Source organism: Lagopus muta, chromosome 12, assembly GCF_023343835.1.
Source record: "Lagopus muta isolate bLagMut1 chromosome 12, bLagMut1 primary, whole genome shotgun sequence".
Taxonomy (NCBI): Eukaryota; Metazoa; Chordata; class Aves; order Galliformes; family Phasianidae; genus Lagopus; species Lagopus muta.
Window position 1 is genome coordinate 14,785,517 of NC_064444.1, and position 23,545 is coordinate 14,809,061.

Here is a 23,545-nt window from a genome sequence, read left to right on the forward strand (position 1 = left end):
AGTTAGGGCCTGTGCTGTTACTACAGTTGTTTTGCCTCAATATTTGCTACACTTTTCGTACATTTTGGTACAAAATTTATAGCTTCTTATCCAATTACCAGGGTAGAAGTAAAATGGAATCCTGTAGTGAAAGTGATTCAAGCAATTAACATGCCAAAAAAAAAAAGATACCTCTTGCTTTCATCATTCACGTTGTGTACTCAAGACACCAGTGGTGTTCACAGTTCTTGTTGCCATTGGTGCTCCCAGCTGTGTGACAATGTGTCAAGTCCTCAAGCTAGAGCCTTGTTCTTTCTTTTTCCCCCTCTCTGAAACATTCATTATTGTTGGTTTTGGAATGGTGGTAGTAAAAAGGCCAACAGGCATTGTCAGTGACTCAGTACAGTGTCTGAGGGGTGTCTGTATTCCAAGTACCCGCTGAGGGCTGACCCAGCCCTTCAGGTGCTTTTGGGGACAGCCCTGCTGTTGGGTGTTTGCTGTAGGAGCTGTGCTGTGTTCTTTGGGAGCTGCCATCACTGCGGCCCTACACGTGCATCTTCCCGTGCAGCTGTTTGCTTTCGCACTACTCGGACGTTTTTCAAGCTGCTGTTCTTATTTGGTGGTCTGAACTTGTACAACTCAAATATATGTCGCTTGCTTTTATTTCAAATGTAGTGTGTCGTGTGCTTGTTCACTAGCACTGTTCTGTTATACTCACTGATTTCGTGCGGTAATTCTGCCCCGTATCTAGATACACGGCTGTGCCCTGGGCTCCCGCTGCCCCGCTGGCTTCCCCCGCCCCGCCGCCATTCCGCGTCCCGCGCTGCTGACGCCGCCGTGGTGACGCTGCAGGCCGCGGTGCACCCTGGGATCGGGGTCATAGGTCGCGCCGTCGCGGAGTCGTGACGTCACGTGAGCGCGCTGCGCCTGCGCAGAGCCGCAAAGCAGACGGGTCGGGCTTCTTCTCGCCATCCAATCAGAGGCGGCGGCTCGGCGGAGGGCGGGGGCGTGGCTCGGCGCCGGGGTGTTTGGATTCGAACGCGCGTCGCGAGCCCCAGGGGCGGCGGCGCAGGCGCAGTGAGCGGCGGGCGCGCTGCCCCCTAGCGCCGGGGCGCGGGATGTCGGGCGGGGAGGAGGCCGAGGCCGAGCCGGGGGCCGGAGGGGCGATCCCCGCCGCCCCGTCCCCGCCGGCAGAGGAAGGGGAGACGCGGCAGCGCTACGAGGAACTCTGCAGCAGCCTCAACATGGACGAGCGCGCCCGCTCCGAGGCCTGGCTCAGCTACCAGAGCATGAAGCGCAACTACACGCTAGAGGTGCGCGCGGGGCCGGGCGGCGGGGCTGAGGGCGGGGGGCGGCATCTCCTCAGCGCTGAGGGAGCGCGGCCCGCCGTGCGTATGGGTGGGGAGGAGGGGGTCGGGGTAACGGCCTCGTGCCGCCACGCGCGGCCGCTGAGGGGCAGCAGGGCGGGGCGGCGGGGCGGGGCGGGAGCGTGAGGCGGCCGATGGGGGAGCGCCGGGATGGCGTTGTTCCTCAGTGCGAGGGTCGGGTTGGGTACGGCTCGGTTGGGATCGGCTCGTGCGGTCAGCCGCCGAGCTGAGCGACCGTTGTGTGTGAGAGAGAAACGTGGGAACCATGCTTGTGCCGTCCCACAGACGAGGGCAGAAGGACGTTTAGATGAAATGGAGCGGTGGCTGTCGTTATTTACGTCTTCTCTATACACCGAACTGGTACAGAGCACCGTCACTTCACGGCCGATCCGTGGGGCAGTGGGGTCATTTCCTGCCCTACCTCACTGCTCTCACTGCTGCTTGGTGACGTGCCGACTTCTGGTAGCTGAAAGCACGGCACAGCTGTAGGGATTTCAGAACAAAAATGGTGTTGCTGGTGCAGCACATCCCATCTGTGGCACTGTCTTCATGTCTTGGTGCAGGGTGCAGAGCTGCAGGTGCCGGCAGCTCGGAGGGGGCTTGACATGCATTGCGTTCTGCTTCACAGGGCAATGAGCTGCACTGGTTGGCGTGTGCCCTCTACGTGGCCTGTAGGAAAGCCATCCCGACCGTCAGCAGGGGGACGGTTGAGGGTAATTACGTATCCCTGACCCGCATTTTGCGCTGCTCCGAACAAAGGTAACTCAGTTCAGACAATTTAAAGCACCTTGAAGAGTGTAGAAATTAAGAACAAAGTCCGTATGTCCTTGTTAGAGATAGAATTTATACTGCAGGGATCTTTGTGCTGTAGCTCATTGCCACACAGGTAGGGTAGTTTTTCATTCATGAGTTCTAAAATTCATAGAATCACAGAATAATAAAGTTACAAAGGGCCTACAAGATCATCTTGTCCAACCGTCCTCCCATCACCATTGCTACCACAGGCCTCTAAACTGTATCTCGTAGCTCCGCACCCAGACACCTCTTGAACAGGGATGGCGACTCCACCACCTCCCTGGGCAGCCATTCCAGTGTCTGACCAATTTCTGAGAGAAAAATTGGAGAGTTCCTATGCTCAAAAGTGAGAGAAGGTGACCCACGAAGAACAGTCTGCTTCTAAAGAGTGTACAAAGTGTGGGTTTCTCATGTGGATAGATGCTTTTAATTGGCTCTGAAAATGTAATATTTCTCATTTTGGTGAGAAGATTCCACTTTTTGTCCTTTAGTCTTTTATGAGACAAAAGTAATGCTGGATTCTGATGAACTTTTATCAAATGATTGATTGCTGTGGGCAGCCTGGTCTGGTGGTTGGCAACCCTGCACGTAGCAGAGGGGCTGAAACTAGATGATCATTGTGGTCCTTTTCAACCCAAGCCATTCTATGATTCTATGATTTTGTCCATTGAATGATGAAGAGAAAATTCCTGAAACTGATGACAGCAGTATGGTTGTGTGGTAGCAATTCACCAGATTGTCAGAAACTGGAATGTTCATATGAACGTGGAGTTCTCTTCCCCTTACTGTTGGAGTGCTGCTGTTTGTTGAAACAATCCAAAGAGTTACTTTTAAAATATCACTTTGCTAATTGGAGGTTCAAGGAATTGAGTACAGCGGAACAGTTTCTGCATTTTGGGTTACAAAAGACTGTTAAAGTTGAAAAAAATACGGGTAGAAAAGCAGTGAAAAGCAGTGTAAGCCAACTTTACACGTTGTTGGTACACTTCCTTTGTTTTTTCACACTTTGCAGAGTCTTTTTAGTGTTCGGCAGAGTTCAGATTTTGTTTCACTTAAGTTACTTATTCAGGAATCTGACTTTATAGTAACTGGGCTGCTGGAGAGCTGGTTGTGTCCTTGTGAGGAAAGCCAAGAACCGCAACATAGAGTTAACACAGTCATCAGCAGGGGCTGGCAGCGTGCTGTGAGTTGTCTCAGCTCTTGTTTGTAAATGAGGAGCTGGCTCTGAGCACTTAAAACTATTACTGTCATGTTTGCAATGTTGCTGTTATCAGTAGTTTGGAAAGTATAAGTTGTACTTTTGCTGTAAATAAATATACAGTTAGAGCACGTTTCTGCAAAACAAAGTGAAAACAGAAGCAAACAGCCAACCCTCTGAGAACTAATCTGTTTGATATCTTCAGCTTGATTGAGTTTTTTAACAAGATGAAGAAATGGGAAGACATGGCAAACCTACCCTCCCAGTTCCGAGAAAGGACTGAAAGACTGGAGAGAAACTTTACAGTCTCTGCAGTAATTTTTAAGAAGTATGAGCCCATTTTTCAGGACATGTTCAGATACCCTCAGGAAGATCCACCCCGTCAACAGAGAGGAAGAAAACAGAGGTATGGTTCTGTTATTGACAGACTGATGTTTGACCATTGCAGTTACAAAAACATGATGAAGTTGTTTGGTTGTTTTAATTGTATTTTAACTTATTTTCATAGTAGTTCTTTATGGTACCAGAGGTTGGGCCTTGCTTACAGTGATTTTGGAATCTTGTTTCTGGTCTGTCAGATCTGACAGGGTGCACGAAGCCCCAAAGCTGATAAGCTTGTGTGATCCGGGGAGAAAGATAAAAGGGAGGAATGAAAATCAGCCCTTAGGTGAAAGAAATGCTATTGTAGGGTGGAAAAGAAAAGAATATTGTAGGCTGAAAGAATCAGATCCCTTTATGATCTGTGCAGCCTCAGTAGAATGGCTTAGCATGGTGACCTGCCTATTAATTCCTGTACTTTTCTTTATAGAGACAGATCTTATGCATATTTTACTTTGTAATTGTAGCTTTATTTCTCTATTTCTCAGTTTCTTACCGTGTTTTCTTTTTGGCTTGATTGTTTTTGTGAGCATAACATGGTGGCAGTTGTGACCGATATTGAGTTGCAGATATATTGAGATGAGCACACGATGTTGAAATTATAGCACGTGTGCAGTTCTGCAGCTAGGAGAGAAAGCCCTGCAAGTTTGTTTGGATAGCAAAGTGTGAATTTGTTTTGAAGATTAAGTCAGAGGGTAATTCCAAGTTTTTGTGTGAAATGTGCATGCTTTTAACATTTAACACATAACCTGATGGAGTAACCAAAGAAATGAGTTCAGGCTGACAGAACTACTGCAGAAATTGAGATCATGACCTTGCTGTGAGTGAATTTGGCCTGAATGAAAGAATATTTTCCAGCTTTGGTATATAGTGCTAAATAAAATAAATAATAGTAAAAACAGAATTATGGAGCAAATGGTGCTTCCAGAAACAGAGAAAACCCAATAAAGACTGTTTGCATCGTGCAAACTTTTAGCTTTGAGGCTCGCACCTGTCTTATGGTCTAAACTGGTAGTGAGAATTAAAATAGAACTAATTCTAGAAGGACTGTGATCATACCGGATAAAACATATCTGCTGCCACCTTCTTGTCCATACGTACTGTCTGGAGGCTGGGATGTGGTGTGTGAGATAGCACTTCAGGTATGTGCTATATGGAAACAAGCAGGGGTGTTGAACAAAAAGGGGTGCTAGAGAAGGGTGGGGGCTGTTGCTTGTTTTTAAATGTTCCTTGCAGTAAGTATGTACTGCAAATGAGTAAAATAATACTAGTTTAGATGAGTTGATTACTGTGCCAGGATTTTCCTGTTTCCAAGTGCAGTGGCTGAACTTACTAGCCAGAATTATGAAGTTAAATGTTTAGGATGGGTGCTGAGGAAAACTGGTGTAAGTAGCAGAACTAAGAAGTAAATAGCCCCGGGTCGGTACAGAACTCCTGATGGACAGAGGGAAGGGCCTCATGAATGGCAGTCAAAACTAGTAGAACTTAATGTTAGTAAACCCCTGTATTTCAGAATTCTCCATAGTGTGTAAAATTCTACGGGACAAAACACTTTACCAAAGTATGTAGGTGAAGTCTGTGAGCAAACAGCCTGTTAATGGCAGCATGCTGTGTAATGCATGCCTTGCAGAACATACACACGTGCTTACATTGCTCAGCAGACTTCAGAAGGCATTCTGAGTGTGGTGCTCTGTTGGTGTCGTGCTGTTTGAATCGCGTGCTGGCTGAGGCTGGGGTTTCCGCTGTGTCTGCTGTAAAGCTCTGAGCAGCCACGGTGTTCCTTCAGTCCTTCATGTTTTCTGGGGGGAGGGCCATGGTTTTAGCTGCTCTAAGGCAAAGCTGGACTTTCTTTCAGAATGCTGGAATGTCTGTCGTAATTCACTGAGCTTTTGTGTCTTCTCGCTGTGTTTTTCCCCAAAAGGCGACAGCCGTGCACAGTGACCGAAGTTTTCCAGTTTTGCTGGGTGCTGTTTGTTCATGCAAAAGGTAAGAGATTGGAAAGAGACTGAATACTACAAAAAACTGGTCTGTATCAGTCTGTAAGCATGAGATAGCTGCAGGCCCTTAGTAGAAAGAGCCTTCTTGGAGCAGCCTGAACAAATGCACTTAGATTTCTGCAGCGGTGTGTTTTACCACGTGTCTGAGGTAAGCAGTGTGTCCCAACACGTCGGTAGCTTCAGCTGAAATACTGCTCCTGTGTTCCTTGTGTTTTGGCAATTTAGGCTGTAAGGGAAAATTAGCTCAGAGTTTTAGTGAATTCATATTTAGACAGCTGTAATTAATATAAAGTATTGTTTTATGGACAATGATGACTTTAAATTCCTTGTACGTTACCAGCAGTGGTGATAATGTGTAATGGATTTTTTTCTGTAACGTAGCAAAGATGTGTCATGAAACTGTAGCTGAGGCTACTTTCATGGCATTGTCACAGGTAGCATTGGGATTTTTTATCTACCCCTGCTCATACACACCCTTCAAAAATGTGCATACAGTAATTGTATTGAATAATCATATGCATTACTAAGTAGGTCTGCATCTTTTTCACAAGGGTGATTATCTCTTGCTTTTTGGACACGGCAGTAGGTATGTAAGTGGCTGTCTTGCAGGCTCAGATTCCCTTGGAATATACACATGGAAATGCTGTGTTAACAGGCTTCCATGGAAACAAAGCAGGGAGGAGCCAATATATTGCCATGCATCTATTGCCTTTATTGTAAAAGCACCCTTAAAGCTAATACAAATAGCAGAGGATTACAGTCATTTTTCTTCTTGATGACTGATTGGAGAAAAAGACAGAAGGGAGCAGAAGTAAATCCTTTTGCATGAGGGACAGTGAAGCCCCCAAAATTTTAGGCTTCAGTTGTTCAGCCATACAGCATAATTTACAGTCTTTCATCAGTAGGAATTGATTCTGGTACAGTAGGATGAGTTCACTGGGAATTCTTTGAACATAAGTTAGGTAGTATTCTGTCCCATCTGTAATTTCCAGAGAGTTCTTCTGGGAGAAGGATTGTTTGGGATTGCAAGGTCAGTCAGTGCAGGTGATGTGTCTCACTGGTTGTTTCTGAGGATAGACCACAGTAGGTTGTCTCAGTATGGAATTTCTGGCAGTAGCTTTGTCCTGTCCAGCTTAGCCTTTCTTCTCACCACAAAGCAGAGGGTTGCCAGCAGGCTTCATTTTGGAAAAGTTACTGGCAATACCCCTGGATCTTTGCAGGAGTATAAAAGGTGCTGTACCAAACAGCTGTCCTGTATGGAAGCTGCTGCTTCTGCACAGGCTGCATGCTGCTCCTGAACAGGAGCAGAGGGTCTGAGCGGGTCTTGTTCCTGCTGAGTTATTGCTTGGTACGTTTGAGTAGGTCACCATTAACTGCTTGTTGGTTGGCAGGCAGTTTCAGACGTACAAATTAACTTTGTGGACTAGAACACAGTGTTGATAACAGCCCATCAAGTTTTACAAGACAGTTTTTTTACATTACTAACAGACTGCAGAATTAACAAGTGACTAGTGGTAAATGCGTTAAGAGTACAAGACTGTGTATGAAGTGTATAAAGCAGTACAAAAATACAAACTGAATGTATACCACCGGAGGAATGAAATATTCCCCATTTGTTTGCTGTGTTTTGAGGGCTGGCAGTAATCCTTATCATGGCAACCACACATCAGCAGCAAGTCGAGGCTTGTCACCATGATCTTTCTGCAAGCTTCAGCATCTTGTGTTTGGTTTCACAAGTGCAGAAAGCACAAGACTCGTTCGTACGTTTGGTATATGCTGCAAAGTAAGGTAGTGACCTTCATAGCCATAGAGCTGCTCTTGTGTGCTGCTTTCATGAATTTATTTGTAGACTCTGTAACATTGTACTTTCTTTAAAATAGAAATTTAAAAAAGATCTCTTTTACATCAATATGACTGGTTTGTATTATTTCATGCTTGGCTGTGGAAGGGAGCACTGAACTGTTGTTTGGAATGTCACTGACTTCACACATTGTTTATGAAACTACTGGCTGTGTAGAATGAGATCTATTTTGACTTGGCTGTCAGTAGCTACTGCCGTGCCAGACTTCATGCTTGTGAGATCCTGTTACGGCATCACTTCGTTAAGGTATTAATTGATTGACATTTTGCTGTTGTATTTGTTTAGGACTTCGATTTCTGTCATGAAGATGTAATGGTGTGGAAAGAACTGATGAAAGTGTACAGTTAATACAAATTACATTTCAGCTTCATTATTTTAAATAGCTTCAATTATCCACATTGAAATTATTGTTTCACAAACATGGAATCAGGAAACTGAATGTAAATGTGAACCAAAGCAATTATATGTGCTTCATTTTAACTATGTGTCCATTTACTTCCTGTGTTTCTATCCAGATATTGACAATCTAGTCACCAAAACCTGTGCTTAAAATACTCCACTGTTGATTGGAAATACAAGTCTGGATAGTTTTGTTTTGCAAAATAATTTCAAATCGATGCTGATTTTAATTAATCTCATTTATCTTTCTTGTACCAAAGGTAATTTTCCCATGATCAGTGATGACTTGGTCAATTCCTATCATCTCTTGTTATGTGCTTTGGATCTAGTGTATGGAAATGCTCTCCAATGCCCTAACCATAAAGAACTTCTGAATCCCAATTTTAAAGGTATGTTGGAAAAAAAAAGAAGTCTTTATCTAAAATCTGCATGAACTTCTAAGGCAGTTGAAATGGATATGGAGATATGTAGTAGAGGGAATTATTTTCTGTCTGACTGTGCAGTTTTATTTCTACCAGCGTGACATAGGAACACAGAATTGAACTCTGTCGAGATCTCAGTGAACTATGGAAGTACCACTGAAGGACTTCCAGAGGAGAAGTGTTGTTAATGATATGTTAATGGCAGTGAAACTGTGTAATGACCCAGTCGTTGTGGGACAGGTCACATTGTAGAGATCCCAGGCAGCAGTTTGGGAAGATCCTGTGCTCAGACACAAAGCAGGTACCCTGACTGTTTCTCTCTCCCTTTTGGGTTGTTCCTTATGAAAAGAATGGAAGCACAGGCTGACTTGGTAACTGAACGCATGAGCGGATGGCGAGAAGCTTCCTCTGAACCTGGGTGTAACTCTTTCAATGCTTACGCCTCATTTTCAGTATCCTGTAGTATTCACTATCTTGTGGTGGCTTGGATGTGAGCAGGGACCATTATCTCCAACTTGAATAAATACTGCCACTCATAAGTGCTTCATCATTTTTCTGCTAGAACTGATATTTTCTATCACTGAATATCTCAGCTTTTTAGGTTTGTCACTTGAAAGGCAGTTTTGATAAGATGATCCAATTGAGGGCACACTGCATTTCTTTCAAGGACACAAACTTCATGTTTTAATTTCAGACTGCCTAGGCCACATAGCAAAGAGTTTGAGTTTAGTAAGGTATGAATATAAGAAATTAAACATCACTATTTGTACTTATAGGTCTGCCTGAAGACTTTCATAGTAAGGACTATAAAGCATCATCTGATCCTCCCTGCATCATTGAAAAGCTGTGTTCATTACATTACGGATTGGTTTTAGAAGCAAAAGGCATAAAGGAGCATTTTTGGAAGCCATACATTCGGAAACTTTTTGACAAGAAGGTTGGTCAGTGCATTCAGGATGCAGAAAAATGTTTCCCTCCTTGTTATCTTCAGAACTTTAACAACTGAAATGTCCTCTCTTTGCTCTTACAGCTTTTAAAAGGAAAAGATGAAAATCTGACTGGATTTCTAGATCCTGGAAACTTTGGAGATAGCTTGTGAGTCAGCCTGTGCTTTGGTCTGCATCTGTATCCCTTTGGGTTATTACCTGTGTCTTACCACTATTACTTTATATACATATTGCTGTTCATATATTATACTAAAAGGTGTTTCAGCTTTTTGGTGGCTGAGGCATTTTCAATATAGCATTGCTTAATGTCTGCTTCTGTTTATGTTTCCATGTTTTTTTCTATGTAATGTAAAGTGTTTGGAAGAAAAGGCTGTGGGGCACACTGAGTGGGGGCAGGGAGGAGGGAAGAACCAAGTGTGGTAATGTTTCATGCTTTTTAAACCTAGAGGTACTGAGCTGTGCATTTAAATGGCACAGAAATGGCAAGTGCAGTGTATGGCGATGTGATGCTGCATAAGTTCTGAGGAGTTTCCAGCCAAATGCCACCAGTTCTCTGCATTGTATTGCATTCCTCCTGTTGCCATATGAAATGACAGGCCATCAATTACAAAGGTAGAATAATGCCACTGTCATGTTTAAGGTATTGTAGGTTTTAACTGAGGCTAAAGTTTGTTCTGAGGCAGCCTTCTGACAGGGCAGAGGTGTGTTCAGTCAGAAAGCAGGTAAAGAAAGCACTGTCTAATTAAAGGGGTTTTCTCTCTCTTTTCCTCCATAGCAAAGCCATCAACAAGGCCTATGAGGAGTATGTCTTGTCAGTAGGAAATCTCGATGAGCGAATATTTCTCGGGGAAGATGCAGATGAAGAAATTGGAACTCTCACACGGTGCTTAAATACACCCTCAGGAGTGGAAACAGCTGAGCGAGTACAAGTGAAGCATAATTTACAGCAACACTTTGACAGAGTGAGTCTGACACGGTCCCTTGCTGGTTTTGTGGAGAAGGAGTTGTCCAGTTCTGGTGTTTCAGTGTGAGGTCATTTTGTCACTGCTCAGACATTTCTACATGAGTATTTGACACTAATATCCAGGTGACAGATAGACCTGTGGCTGCTGGCTGTTACTGAGAGCGAACTGGTTTGGGTTGTTTGATTCCTGCTCCCTTTTCCCAGATATATATTATAACCAGTTAAGAAACAATGCTAGCACCTGCCACCTCTAGGTCTCTCAGAAGCTCTACGTTTTGTAATAATGTACAGACAGAAGCTTTTTTTTCCTTTTTAGTCTAAATCGCTTCGGATGACGACCCCCCTCACTGGCCGCAGGTACGTGAAGGAGAGCAACCCCTATGTGACACCTGTTTCCATCGCGACCTACAGCTTGAGCCGCCTTCACACCATGCTGGCAGGGCTGAAAAATGCCCCCAGTGAAAATCTGGAGCAAATCTTCAGGTAAGCTTGATGCGTAGCTAACAAAAAAACTCATTTAAAGGTGAAATTATAATAACAAATGTTACTGTTAAATAGTGTGATTTAAGTTCTGGAAGTTTGAAGTGAAATAGGAGCCAGAGGGACATTTAACTTCAGAGAGACTCTTGTCTTTATTTCTACACAATCCTTGAGAGATTGACAGCTGTAAGAACACACAGCGTTCTCAACCCAACATTCTGAGCTTCCCTAACAGCAAAATGCAAATGCAACTGTTTCAAGATGTTTCTTATTAATTAGCCAGTTTCATTAACCTGGCAACTCACTCTATTCTGTAGGAGATCAAAAATAATTTCTTTTTCTCTGTGTACATAAGTCTTTGGCTCAGGTACAGTATGTTACAAAGCACTTGTTATATCACATGGAATGTGTTTAGTATTAAACTCTTAAGAAGAGCTGACACTCACTGAAGTATAATATGCTGTGGCTGTCTTGTAGTACGTGTGCAGCAAGGCTTGTGTGGGTGTGTTTGCGTCGCTATCTATCAAAGATATTTCACAGCTTCATGCTTTAATTGTATTGTAGGTCTTTTTGTTGTTGGTTTCTTTTGTGTGTGTGTATTTGTCTTAGCAGAAGTAGGACACTGAAACAGCTTGTATTTTCAGGGCATGTTCCAGAGATCCTTCACAGTCTATTGCAAGCAGAGTAAAAGAGATGTGTGAAGTATACTGCCAGAGCATGCAGTCTGAAGAAGAATTCAGTAATTTGACCAAAGGTGGGAAACATTTTACTTACATAAATTGGAATTTATGTGCATTTAAAAATACTGATCTCTTCTAAGTAAACTTTGTCTTATGTAGACACTGTGCTTTTGCACAAGAGTCTTTTCTATTTCTTTTCCTGCTAGTCTTCAGATAGAGCAACTTTCAACCCTGTATAAACTTTCATAATCATACTTGGCATAAATTACTGGAATTTGATATTCTTATGTTCTACAAAAGGGAGGAAAGAAAAGCTCTCAGAACTGTTTTTCTTCTCTCAAATCTAAGCGTGCTTTTCTGTCAAAAAAAGTAATTAAAATTTTTTAAGAATAGGTGCTTTGTACTTTGTGCTCATCAACCCAGTTGTTCACTTTGTCTTGCAGAGTGCTTGGATCCCCACAGAGGTTTTTCCAAACACAGTATTTTCTGATCTTGAAATACTTTTTATTTTAGCAGTAATAAGGGTTGTTCTTACACATGGTGTTTTTTTACCAAGTTCTGAGTTCAGTACGAAGCTGCTGTGCTCTGCAATCACATTTCAGTGCAGTAGAGAGATTCCATGGCTAACATTAACCCTTGAACATGAGTCCCGTTTAGTCCTGAAAGCAGCGTAGCCACAGCTGCACAGAAATCCACGCAATAAGCTGTTGTTTTAACTCTGTAGATTAAGATAAATAATGATTCTTTTATCACAATTCACAATATTATTTCTGTTGAAAATTCCTGCAGATGTGGCCAGCAAGCATTTTCGTCGTGCTGAGGTACTCTACTACAAGGTTTTGGAGTTGGTCATTGAGCAAGAGAGGAGGAGACTGGGAGATGCAGACTTATCTGTAAGGACAACTCCTCCAATTGCACCTTGTGTTTAAAGTTGGATCTGCAACAAAGAAAATATTTATAGGACAGGATAATGCTATTTTAGATGAGTAAATCTCTTGAGTAGTTGGAAGGCATTCCTGAATGGAAGAAAAGCTGTCCAAGAAATTATTCACCTTTGCGAACAAAAAGGATATATAAAATCTACAAAGAATAAGGATGTCTTAATTTGGATTCTGTCCCATCATGTACAAAAGCAAATGTCTAGTTAAAAACCTTCTAATCTCACTGTTGAGGCAGAACAGAAAGCATCATGCAGTTCTATTGTTACACTGTAAATGAAGCATTAAATTGGGCAACTCTCTTGCAGGCAGTACTGGAGCAAGATGTGTTTCATCGCTCCCTGCTGGCGTGCTGCCTTGAGATTGTCACCTTCACGTACAAGTTACCTGGAAGCTTTCCCTTCATCACTGAAATATTTGACATTCCAGTTTATCACTTCTATAAGGTAAAGTAAGAGCTAGAAATGTTGATCAAGTCCTGTGTACTCTTGGCTTATATTAAATAATCTCTTTACCTAAATGTGTATTAACTCTTCATTCTTAGCATTGCCCCTTTCTGTCTTGAAAGTATTTTACAGCTGGTTTGGGCATTTAAAGATCAGACTACTGGTAATCAGTTTCACAGAGGAGCAGTGTGCAAGTGACTAAGGATTGTCATTTATCTTGAGCTAGTGACCAGGGATCCTGAGCTGCTGCTGCAGCTGTTCTGCATTCACTGCTGCTGTGGGAAGATACACGTACCTGTCTTCTGATAAACTTGCAGCCCACCAGACAATCGAACCGTACTGACACAGTCAAATAATTGTACTAGTCTCTTCCTTGAAAATTTAGGATCTAATTTCACTGTAAGAAGAAATACATGAAAACAAGTATATTATACTCAGTCACTGGTTTATTCAGTACCACAAGGACTTCACTGCTCTCTGCATTACAGGTAATTGAGGTTTTCATTAGAGCAGAAGATGGCCTTTGTCGGGAAGTTGTAAAACACCTTAATCATATTGAAGAACAGATCTTGGAAAGCATGGCCTGGAAACAGGAGTCCATACTGTGGGACAGAATCAGAGATAATGACAACAAAGTTCCTAGCTGTGAAGAGGTGAGCACATCTCTGTACCCCTAACACGTCTGTTCAAACAGAATGGTGGAGAGTGGACATCAGCATTGTATGCCCAGAGTTCAGTTTCTCCCTACAAGCTAAGCGGGGCAGAGAAAGAGCTGCATGTGTTTGTGTGTGACCTGTTACCACTGTAGAGATGTCCAAACACAGGCATCCAGCTGATGTGATTCTCGCTCTGTATTTGCTTAGAGTAGGAGCACGGTGAATAATGAACACAGAGGAGGTATGAAACAGTCACACTTGAGAAGACTGCTGCAGGAGTCTGGTTAAGAACAGACTCTTAATTACAGTCACAGAATGATTATTACAGGATTGTATTTTCTAGAGTAGTACAATCATTACAAAGTTTTTAAGTTAAGTTTACAGTAATTTTTCAATGTTCTTCATTTTTCTTTTCCTCCGTATAGTTTCACTGTTCAACATTCATAGACTGGTAGTTCTAAAAATCATTTGTGCCACAGCCACACTAATAACAGTACAACTATTTCAGGTCATGCCACCTCAGTATTTTGAGAGATCTGCTGCCAACAGTGTTGTGGGTTCTCCACTGACACCAAGACGACTAAACGAGGTCCGAGCTGAAACCGGAGGCCTGGGAAAAGGTGAGCTGTTTTTTAAGCACAGTGTATTTATCACTCTTACACCATGCCCTGTATTTACAAATCTGAATGGCGTACAGAAGGAAGCTGCTCTAGTGGTTTATGTACAATTGTGCATGAATTAGGCACTTGTAAATGCTATTTCTGTTGTAACTTGCATAGTCACATTAGTTGTCTAAGACAGAAACATTCGTTATTTCAGATCAAAACAGTCCTGTGTCACTGGTTTCAGGAGCTTATATCTACAAACGACATCTGTGTACACACATGTATGTGTTTAAATAAGTACATCTGTTCTGATCAGCAGCACCCGAGCAGCTTTTTTGTTACACCAGATTAGAAGCTCCAATGTGTGTTTAGTTCTGTGAGGCTTTAGGCTTTTTCTGGGGAACTAAAGCATAATACAGTCTCTGAGGAAAAGATATTCAGTACAGTGTTATTTGAGATTGTCATCTCATAGATGTCATCTCAGAGATCAAGTCATCTCATAATCTGTAAGCCACAGATGTAGACATTAATTTTAAATGCTTCCAGTTGTCACATTTGGGGTCTCATCACATTTTTTTAAATCTATTTGTATTATAAGGGATTTTAAAATAAGATTTTGTTTTTTTAAATCCACAGGCATTTCATCTTCTCCTACTACCCTGTATGACAGATACAGCTCTCCTACAGCCCACCCTACCAGGAGAAGGTTGTTTGTTGATAACGATAATACCTCTGACAACGGAACTCCAGTCAGAGTTTCCCAGCAGCCTGTGGTAAATACCGTGCCTGTGCAGAACGTGAATCCTGAAGCAGTGTCAGTAACTCCAGTGCCTGGTCAGACATTGGTTACAGTAGCAACTGCCACCGTAACAGCCAACAATGGGCAAACTGTGACCATTCCTGTACAAGGTAAGAGAAGAGCTGCTGTCAGATGAGGCCAATTTCTGTCCAGATGTTAGTATACAGTCAGGGGATGGGGGGAAAACAGCACACCCAGAGCAGAAAAGCAGGCTTAAGAATTTATAGTGGGGAAGAACTGTATCAGTGGAATTTAGAGACAAGACACAGGGCACAAAGATGTTCACTGACTGTGGATTAGCAACTTGGTTACTGCAGTGACCTTTGCTTGAAAAGTTAAAAACTTAGAAAGTTGCAAGTACTTTCATAAAACATTTTGTCTCTATAGTATGCTACAAACTATAAGCAACTAATTTAAGTGTTACTGAACTATTAAGAAAAAGCTCTAACAGGAAACACCATCCACACTAAACAAACCACCCCACCTTGCTCTTATGTCAAACTCTTCCTTAAATTACAGGTATCGCCAATGAAAATGGAGGAATAACTTTCTTCCCAGTGCAGGTAAATGTAGGGGCCCAGCCTCAAGCTGTCTCTGGCTCCATTCAGCCCCTCAGTGCCCAGGCTCTCACGGGCACTCTGAGCACTCAGGTGTCAGGGGCAACGCTGCAGCTCCCAGGACAGGTCACTGTTCAGCACATCACCTCTGGGGAGCCAAGGCCAGCCCAGCACCTCACTGCCACAGCCGCTCGCTCCCGGAAGATGGGCTCGCTTTCCCTCTTCTTTAGAAAGGTACTTTTTAGCCTGCTTAGTTTGTATTTTGGTAGCTCTTCTGTGATGCTGAAATATTTCCTTACTTCTAATATTAATAAGAGAATATTTAGTTTCCAAGCTGACGTTTTGTTTGTTCAGCTGCATACCTGAAGGGTTGGTTTCCTATACAGAAATTTCTCACTGTCAGAGTAGCTGAACAGTACAGCCGTCACTAGCTGAGAAGTAGATTTACAGCTGTGGCTAGCAGCTGCTTAAACATGTCCATCTTCTTTAAGGCTCTTAAAGAAAGAATTTCACTTTTGAAATATTCTTGTTTATTCAATACAGAGGTTTCTATAGGTGCTGTTTTTGTACTTCAAGAGTATCTTGAAGAAATAATCTGGAGAATTGCAGAATTCAAAAACAAATGCTTTTTTAGCATTAGTACCAGTATAATAGTGTCTGTTTCTTGTAAGCAGAAGAAGATAGTTTCAGTATTTGTCATTAGCTTATCATCTGCACAAGTTTCACAGAGCACACATGTCCAAACTGCGCTCTAACCTGGATAAGAAGCAGTGCTGACGCGGTCCCTGCACTGTCTCTCTTCCATCAGGTGTATCATTTAGCAAGTGTTCGTCTGCGGGATCTCTCTGTCAAACTGGATATATCTGATGAGCTGCGGAAAAAAGTCTGGACGTGTTTTGAGTATTCCCTGATGCACTGCCCTGAAATCATGATGGACAGGCATCTGGATCAGCTGCTGATGTGCGCCATCTATGTAATGGCCAAGGTAAGCTGAACAAAAACACACGTTTTCTGAGGTTTGGTAGTTCAGAGATTGCTCTAACAACCCTCAAAAACAACCTCAGCAAACCAAATGGTGGGGGAAGAAAACAACCAAAAGCTACCACAGGAGGTCTAATACTCACTATTCTTAGGTTACAAAGGAAGACAGGTCGTTCCAGAACATTATGCGCTGCTACCGGACACAACCGCAAGCCAAGAGTCACGTAAGTACAGTTAGAAATCTCCTCGTTCCCGAAGCAGAGCTAAGGCATTTAATAAATGACATCATCTAATAAATATTAAATGATGCATTCTCAGAGCCACTGTCCTTAAAAATAGCAGTCGCACCCAAATCTTGCACTAGTGAAAGCTTTTTCTGTACCTGTAATTTAACTTATCTTCGCTTACAACCTCCATCAACAGTACCTACTGGATGACAGGTAGGAAGCTGCCTGCATTTTCCCCTATAGAAAACAATGTGATGTCAAACAGTGTTCTAAAAGCAGATGTATGGTGCAGACTGTTGCTTCCAGCCTGTGCAACTGCGCATCACTCACAGGTGCTGTGCTGCTCTTGTCTCCCTGCAGGTGTACCGGAGTGTGCTGATAAAAGGCAGGAGACGCCGCCGCCAGTCTGGCAGCAGTGACAGCAGCAGCCAGCAGAACTCCCCTACAGACAGAAGTAAGGAGAGAAGTAAAGAAAGAAGTGAGTGTCTCCAAATTCCAGATGTTCATTTTTAATCCTATTTTCAGAACAGTGTAGTTAGGGTACAAGTTGGATTTTGTGTCACCCCCCACACCAAACAGTTCCTTCTTAGGTAAACTTAGCTGCAATTAAGAACATACCAACAACGTGCAAGAGTTGTTTTGCAAAGTGAAGCTTAGCATTGCACCTCCTGTGACAGTGCAGTTTTGAATCTGTCACTGCATGTGTTTACCTTAAGTGTACTCCTCAGGTAAGTTTGGACACCAGAGAACATGATGTAGAGTGAAAGTAGCATGTCCACAGCAGTGCCTTTTAATAGTTCAGCAGAGAGGCAGCAGCTGGCTGGCTTCATAGATAAAAACCACCAGCAGCCCCTCCCAGCATCTGGTGCAGCACGTCTCATGTCTCTGGAGTGCGGACAAAGATTCTAGCCTCGATACCTGAATTAACACATTTTTCCTTGACTGAATTTTGCATAAAAAAGCAAGTAAAAGTGAGCATGCACATTCTTACAACCGGCTTTCAAATACTTGACAGTACAACCGTACATTTTAATGTTTTCTGTCACAGAAAGGGGACAAGGAGGGGAGGGACAAAAATAATGTATTCCACAAATTCCCACATTAAAAAAGCAAAAGTACCACCAAGGCAAATATTGCTACCATTTGCCGAAAGAAAGACTGACGTTCCTCAATTGAAGTTGGGCCAGCTGGCAACAAGGCAAATTACAGGGGAAATGCCTGAGAAATGGAATTTTAGCTCAGCTTCTACAGAAAAATCACTTTCAGCTCATGCACTAAGCTGTTAGAAATGAAGCGTTCCTGTAGCAATACTCAGCATTTCGCTGGCCTGCTGTAAGGGAGGGTGCTGAGCAGGATCGCCAGCACTGAGGGCAGGCGCCTGTGCCCTGCTGGGGATTGAGGAGTGTGCGCTTCTCTCCTCAGCCAGCAGAGACTCCAGCCCCGTGATGCGCTCCAGCAGCACCCTGCCTGTGCCCCACCCCAGCAGTGCTCCTCCTACTCCCACCCGCCTGACCGGAGCAAACAGCGATACTGAGGAGGAAGAGCGAGGAGACCTCATACAGTTCTACAACAGCATCTACATTGAGCAGATCAAGGAATTTGCCCTGAAATACACTTCAAATGGGGTGAGATAGCACTGTGCTTCTGTTAGTAAATAGATCTTATTTTACTGTGCGTGCAGTAGAGTACCCTTAGCTAACCTCATCTTAAGGAAAGCAAGAGTATTCATGACAAAAATTCCAGTTCAAGTATATAATCTGGTGCTGAAAGATTAAACCCTTTTGCTGCCTATTTGTTACTTCCTCTTGCTGAAATACACGGCACCAATGAATGTCATCCACCAGCCTCAGATACAGTTAAAAAGTAAAATACTAATATTTCCTAGATGTACAACAAATCCTGCTGTGTCCTAAGGAAAGCTGTGAGAAAAACATCTGAACTGTGCTTAAAATGACCAGCTTACAACAGCCTTGCTGTAGATACCTTACTGAGATTACATAGCAGCTGAGTGTTTTTTTTTCCTCCTGAGCAGACGGACTCCCCTCCGCTCTCACCCTACCCCTTTGTGAGAATTAGCTCTCCTCGCAGAGTACAGCTGACTCAGAACCACCCGGTGTACATCTCACCCCACAAAAACGTGTCTGCTCTCTCTCATCGAGAGAAAATATTCTATTATTTCAGCAGCAGCCCATCTAAGGTAAGACTAAAGGGGTTTAGTTTGGTTTTATAAATCCTGAATTCTGTCATTTACATTGGGATGTGATGGTAGAGAATACTGCACAACACTCCTTCTAGTGTACATTGTTGAAGATGTACTCTGTCACCAGATTGTCTCCAGATTGTCAGTCTACAGATCTAAGAAGCTGGAGAGCAATGAGGTATCCAAGGCACTTGTGTACTTTTAAATCTGCCCTCTGTAACAGTGCACGTACATCAGTGACACCACAGGATGGGGTGTTTGGCATGGAGGCTCAAACATGAACCACAGTCATTCCCTCTTATCTACTTAGTGAGGAAAAATGTCTCTTAGCACAAAAAGACTTACCAGGCGAACATGGAACAGGCTGAATCCTGTCATCTCCAGAAGCAGAAGCCTTCTCCAAGCAGCACCTTCATTCAGGATAGGAATTCTGCACCTATGGTGTAAGATAACATGCCATAACTACAGCTGGAAGGCCTTTCAGCTCCACATGCACCTGCAGAGCATCAAAAAACTTACACAAAAGGCTTGCTTGAGAAAGACTCTGGAATACAGTAATGAGACCAGCACAGTGGTTAAAAGGGTTAGTTTGTTACAGAAAGCTCCAAAACTGAGGCATTTGTAAGCCTAGAGTAATGGGACTAGCAAAAACACTGCTTTTTTTGTTGCCACAATAATGAGAATTTTTTTCTTTCCACCTCTCCCCAGAGGCTAAAGGAAATTAACAGCATGATTAGAACAGGAGAAACGCCAACCAAGAAGAGAGGCATTCTCTTAGAAGATGATAGTGAAGCACCAGCTAAAAGAATCTGCCAGGAAAACCACACTGCTCTGTTACGCCGACTGCAAGACGTAGCCAACGACCGGGGGTCCCACTGAGCGCAGGGGCTCAGCACAGGTAGGCCCTCTCTGCTGCTGGCAGCTCAGAGCATGCCATGGACTCACAAAGCCGTGCAGGCATCGGGATGCTCCTGCCAGCCCGTGGTGACCAGTCCCTGCTGGGCTGTGCCGAGCCTCTGCTTCCCCAGTGCCAGGGACGGGGAGGATGCGTTCTGAACTCTGCAGCTCCACTCTGCCTGTCATAAAGCTGGTCGGAAGGCAGGTGACCTAACTGCAGCCTTTGGCTGCACAAGGCAGTTCAAAGCTTTTTATTGCTTGGAGAACGCGTCCCTCGCACAGCTTTCTACCTAGCAGCAGGTATTTGCATCTATTTGCTCAACCAGTCTACTTACAGTGTTTTCATCAATGCTTGACCATTTTCAGCTTTGTAATAGGAAGTTGCATATGTATCAAACATGGGAGCATTGTACCAAGGCGCTCGTAGCCAAACGTGTCGTTCTGGGGAAAAACAAAAAACAAAAAAAAGGAAAAAATAAGCATTAATGACTGCCATAAAAATAATCATTTATAAGTAGTAGTCTAGCAATGTCCAGCCTTTTCTGCTTGGAAAGGGAAGATAGGAATAAGCTTTTTGAGAGCTGAAGGAAGCTACCTGTATGGATTCTGTATGTATCCGGGATGCTTTGTGTGCCACCAAATCCACCACGCTGTTTTGCTGTAACATCTGGGCACCCTGTTGTATAGAAGTAGCTAACTCCACTTACACACTGTTGTTAGCTGTGCAATGTTTTAAAGTGAACTCGTGTTCAAAAGGTGGCACTTTTGATAGGGCTGTGAAGCATTGGTTTTAAGGCAGATGAGTTTTGCTGTATATTTGCAATGGCACTTTCTAAATGTGAATATCTTTCTCAAGGCTGACTTCAGCCATTTTTCTTAATGGAAGCAATCCAATTTTTGTATTTATTTTCAAATTGACATCCCACAGCTCTCCTTCAGCAAACGGCATTAAATTCATTTTAACGTTACATGCATGCAGTAACAAATGCAGGAGGTCAGGGATGTGGGCTTTGGTCAAGAAATTTTATACGCTTGCGTTGTTTCTTCAGATTGCTCTGCTTGAGAGTCAGGAATCGGCCCTCACTTCCTCAGTAGAAGGAAGGTGGCCTCGATCTCTTAAAGATGCACACTGTGCTTTTGGAGTGGTTTTAAAGGACAGAGAGAGAGGGGTTTGGTTTTTTTAATGGACAGAATCAGGCTGCCTGGGAGAAATCTCTCTCCTGCTAATGGTATAAGAAAGCAATGCATATATTAATTAGATCTACTAATTGTTTTCATTTAAATTAATTCTAAAATACCAACCTTGTTGGTATGCTCAGACCTTTCCTGATAATTAGTGTCCTATGCCAGCTTATTCATCTTAAGGACAACTGGGGACAATGTTGTTGTTCTTGTAAAATTCAGCACACACAGATGCTAGAAGGTTTTATAAGGAAGCAGAACTTGAAAGCTCAGTGTTCTCATTCATCCCCGCTCCTTTGAATAACGGGAAGATTTAGGACTTAATTCTGCAGTAAAATCAGTTAAGGTAAAATAAAAGCGTCTTTTGTTCTTACCTGTGTAAGAAGGCCTGAAGTCAAGCAGTGGTGTAGATGTTCCTGTAAAAATATTTATGAACTTGTCTGACAATTCTTGTTATTCTGTACCATTTACATTAATTTGTATGAAAATATTGCAAGTGTATTTTTCAATAAAGAACTCATAATAAGGCTTGTGTGAAGAAAGCTTCATACGGGCAAAGCTTCCCCCAGTGTGCATCTGTCAAAGGCTGCGCCGACGGCACAGACACCAAAATAGCACGAGGCTGGGTGCTCCCAGGCACACCATGTACTGAATCACAAGCAGCTCAGTCAGACATCAGCACTCAGGGTGTCAGGTAACAGAGTGATGTTGCATTAACTACTCAAAAAAAAAAATTATTCTTGCACAGTTTAAGTCGTAGTTTTAAAATGTTTCCTGCTAGCATAACTTCCATTGCTGAAATATTCTTTACAGAAATCAGAATTGTAAGCATTACACTTCTGAGTGCTGTTAAAATCTTATTTCAGCCAAGTATTGACAGAGACTGCAACATTTTCAGTCCGTTTTTCATGAAATGACTGACAGCTGTAATAGGAAAGATAACAGCTGAGTGCTGGAGAAAAGCATTTGGCACCAAAGTGCAGTTTGGGTGCTGTCTGCCTGCCTTGCTCCTGGAACAGCTCCTTTTTGAGCATGAACTGCTTACAGGTGATCTGTTATTCTTCCCTTTTTCAATCTAAAAAAAAAGAGATGATGCCATTTCTTAATTTTGAACTAGAAATAAATTCAGCATTCTTTAAATATATACAATTATTTTCTCATAAGTAAACTGCTATTAACATGGGCTTCACTAAGAAATCCAGACTGCCCTCAAAGAAACAAAACTTGCTCAAATAACCATTATTTCAGCTCCTTTCTTGTTATTGCTTTTCCTTTAATTGTGGTCTTTTCTAAACCCCAGCAACAATCAGACAAACAATTGTACCACATCTCTGAATTGATGGGAGATGGTTACAGCTGTTCCGTATGGCCATCAATTTCCTGCATGCATTCCCTGTCCAACCCCACGGTAACTTGGTGTTTATACACCATCAGAATTAAGCTTTCCCTGCTGAAATGACAGAGCATCCCACAATTAGAAGGGATTGAATTTCCACACAAGGCCTTCAGTTAAGCAGCTTAGGAAATCTGTACCCAAATAACGATCAAGGTAACTAAAAAGGAACACTGCAGTTCCGTACTCTGCTTCTGGCTCCCTGCCTCACTGCTCCATTGCATTCAGTCCAAATTCTAGGCCCATTTTTTGTTCCACAGGAGTCCCTGCTTCACTAAATATCACAAATACTGAATGTGAAGCATGTGACTTTCAGCCTTCCCAAGAAAAGAGAACTAAGAGCAGCAGGAGAATGAAGGTTCACAGTATTTGAGTAGCTACACCACAGGCCGGTACAGTAGAACCCTTCACAGAAACCTTTTCTTGAAACAAAACCATCACTTAGCACATAATACAGCTCACCTTTCAGATCAGTTACTCCACTCCTGGCTTCCAGTGGAAGTTCCCAAAGGTCTTCTGGTGGTTCCAACACGCCTGGTGCTCCCCTGCCCCTTCAGACACAGGCCAGCAGAGCTACTGGAGGAGAAGTCTTAACCATGGTGAGTGACACCAGGATGTCTTTTCCTTCTGCACCAAGTTAGAAGGTTAGCCGTTCCTTTCTCAAGTCCAGCGCTGCTTTAAACTCCTCTTCAAGTACACAGTACTCCATTCTAGAGACTTCCCTAGCAGAGAAGCTGCAGGACAGCAGTCGTGCTTCACTGCCTGAACTGATTTGTTAGAAAGGGGCACACGCATACTTGTTACAAGGTACATATGCAATAGACCAGTGTGAAAATGAACAAACACATCTTTAGTACTATCAGGCATTTTCTCCCTGTAATGCAAATAACAACAGCCAGAGAAGTTCTCCTCACCCAGCACGAAAATCAGCTGCACTGCAATTAAAGAGACAGGTTATACAGCAACGAAACATTTTCCAAGCGTTAAGCCAGTTGTCCATCAGTTCAACCTCCAGTCCCAGAAATAATCTCCGATTTAAACTGTAGCTGCTGTGAGCACTGTGCCACACACGGGCTGAGAGAACACCCGTGTCTGCACACTGAAGTGCTGGAAAGGCACTAGGTGGACACGAGCTACCTCTTACTCCCTTCCTAACAATACAAATTACAAAGCATGGCAGTAATTAAGAGATACTAA

General features: G+C 43.1%; 1 protein-coding gene across 2 annotated transcripts; it reads left to right on the plus strand.

Moving 5' to 3' along the window:
• Nucleotides 1–1,013: 1,013 nt before the first annotated feature.
• Nucleotides 1,014–21,481, plus strand: RBL2 (RB transcriptional corepressor like 2). 2 transcript variants are annotated; one of them, XM_048958471.1, is made up of 23 exons: nucleotides 1,014–1,292; nucleotides 1,975–2,105; nucleotides 3,545–3,745; nucleotides 5,639–5,703; nucleotides 8,235–8,363; nucleotides 9,173–9,333; nucleotides 9,427–9,491; nucleotides 10,119–10,305; nucleotides 10,624–10,790; nucleotides 11,432–11,541; nucleotides 12,257–12,360; nucleotides 12,714–12,851; nucleotides 13,340–13,504; nucleotides 14,016–14,127; nucleotides 14,749–15,021; nucleotides 15,431–15,702; nucleotides 16,277–16,453; nucleotides 16,602–16,673; nucleotides 17,037–17,154; nucleotides 18,099–18,301; nucleotides 18,709–18,873; nucleotides 19,585–19,750; nucleotides 19,879–21,481. In XM_048958471.1, exons 1-23 carry the CDS (start codon nucleotides 1,098–1,100, stop codon nucleotides 19,959–19,961), a joined length of 3,459 nt encoding a protein of 1,152 aa, XP_048814428.1. In that variant the 5' UTR covers nucleotides 1,014–1,097; the 3' UTR covers nucleotides 19,962–21,481. The 2 variants fall into 2 exon arrangements, with proteins under 2 accessions (XP_048814428.1, XP_048814427.1); XM_048958470.1 differs by having other exon boundaries at nucleotides 1,015–1,292; nucleotides 19,585–21,481.
• The last annotated feature ends 2,064 nt before the right edge of the window (nucleotides 21,482–23,545 follow it).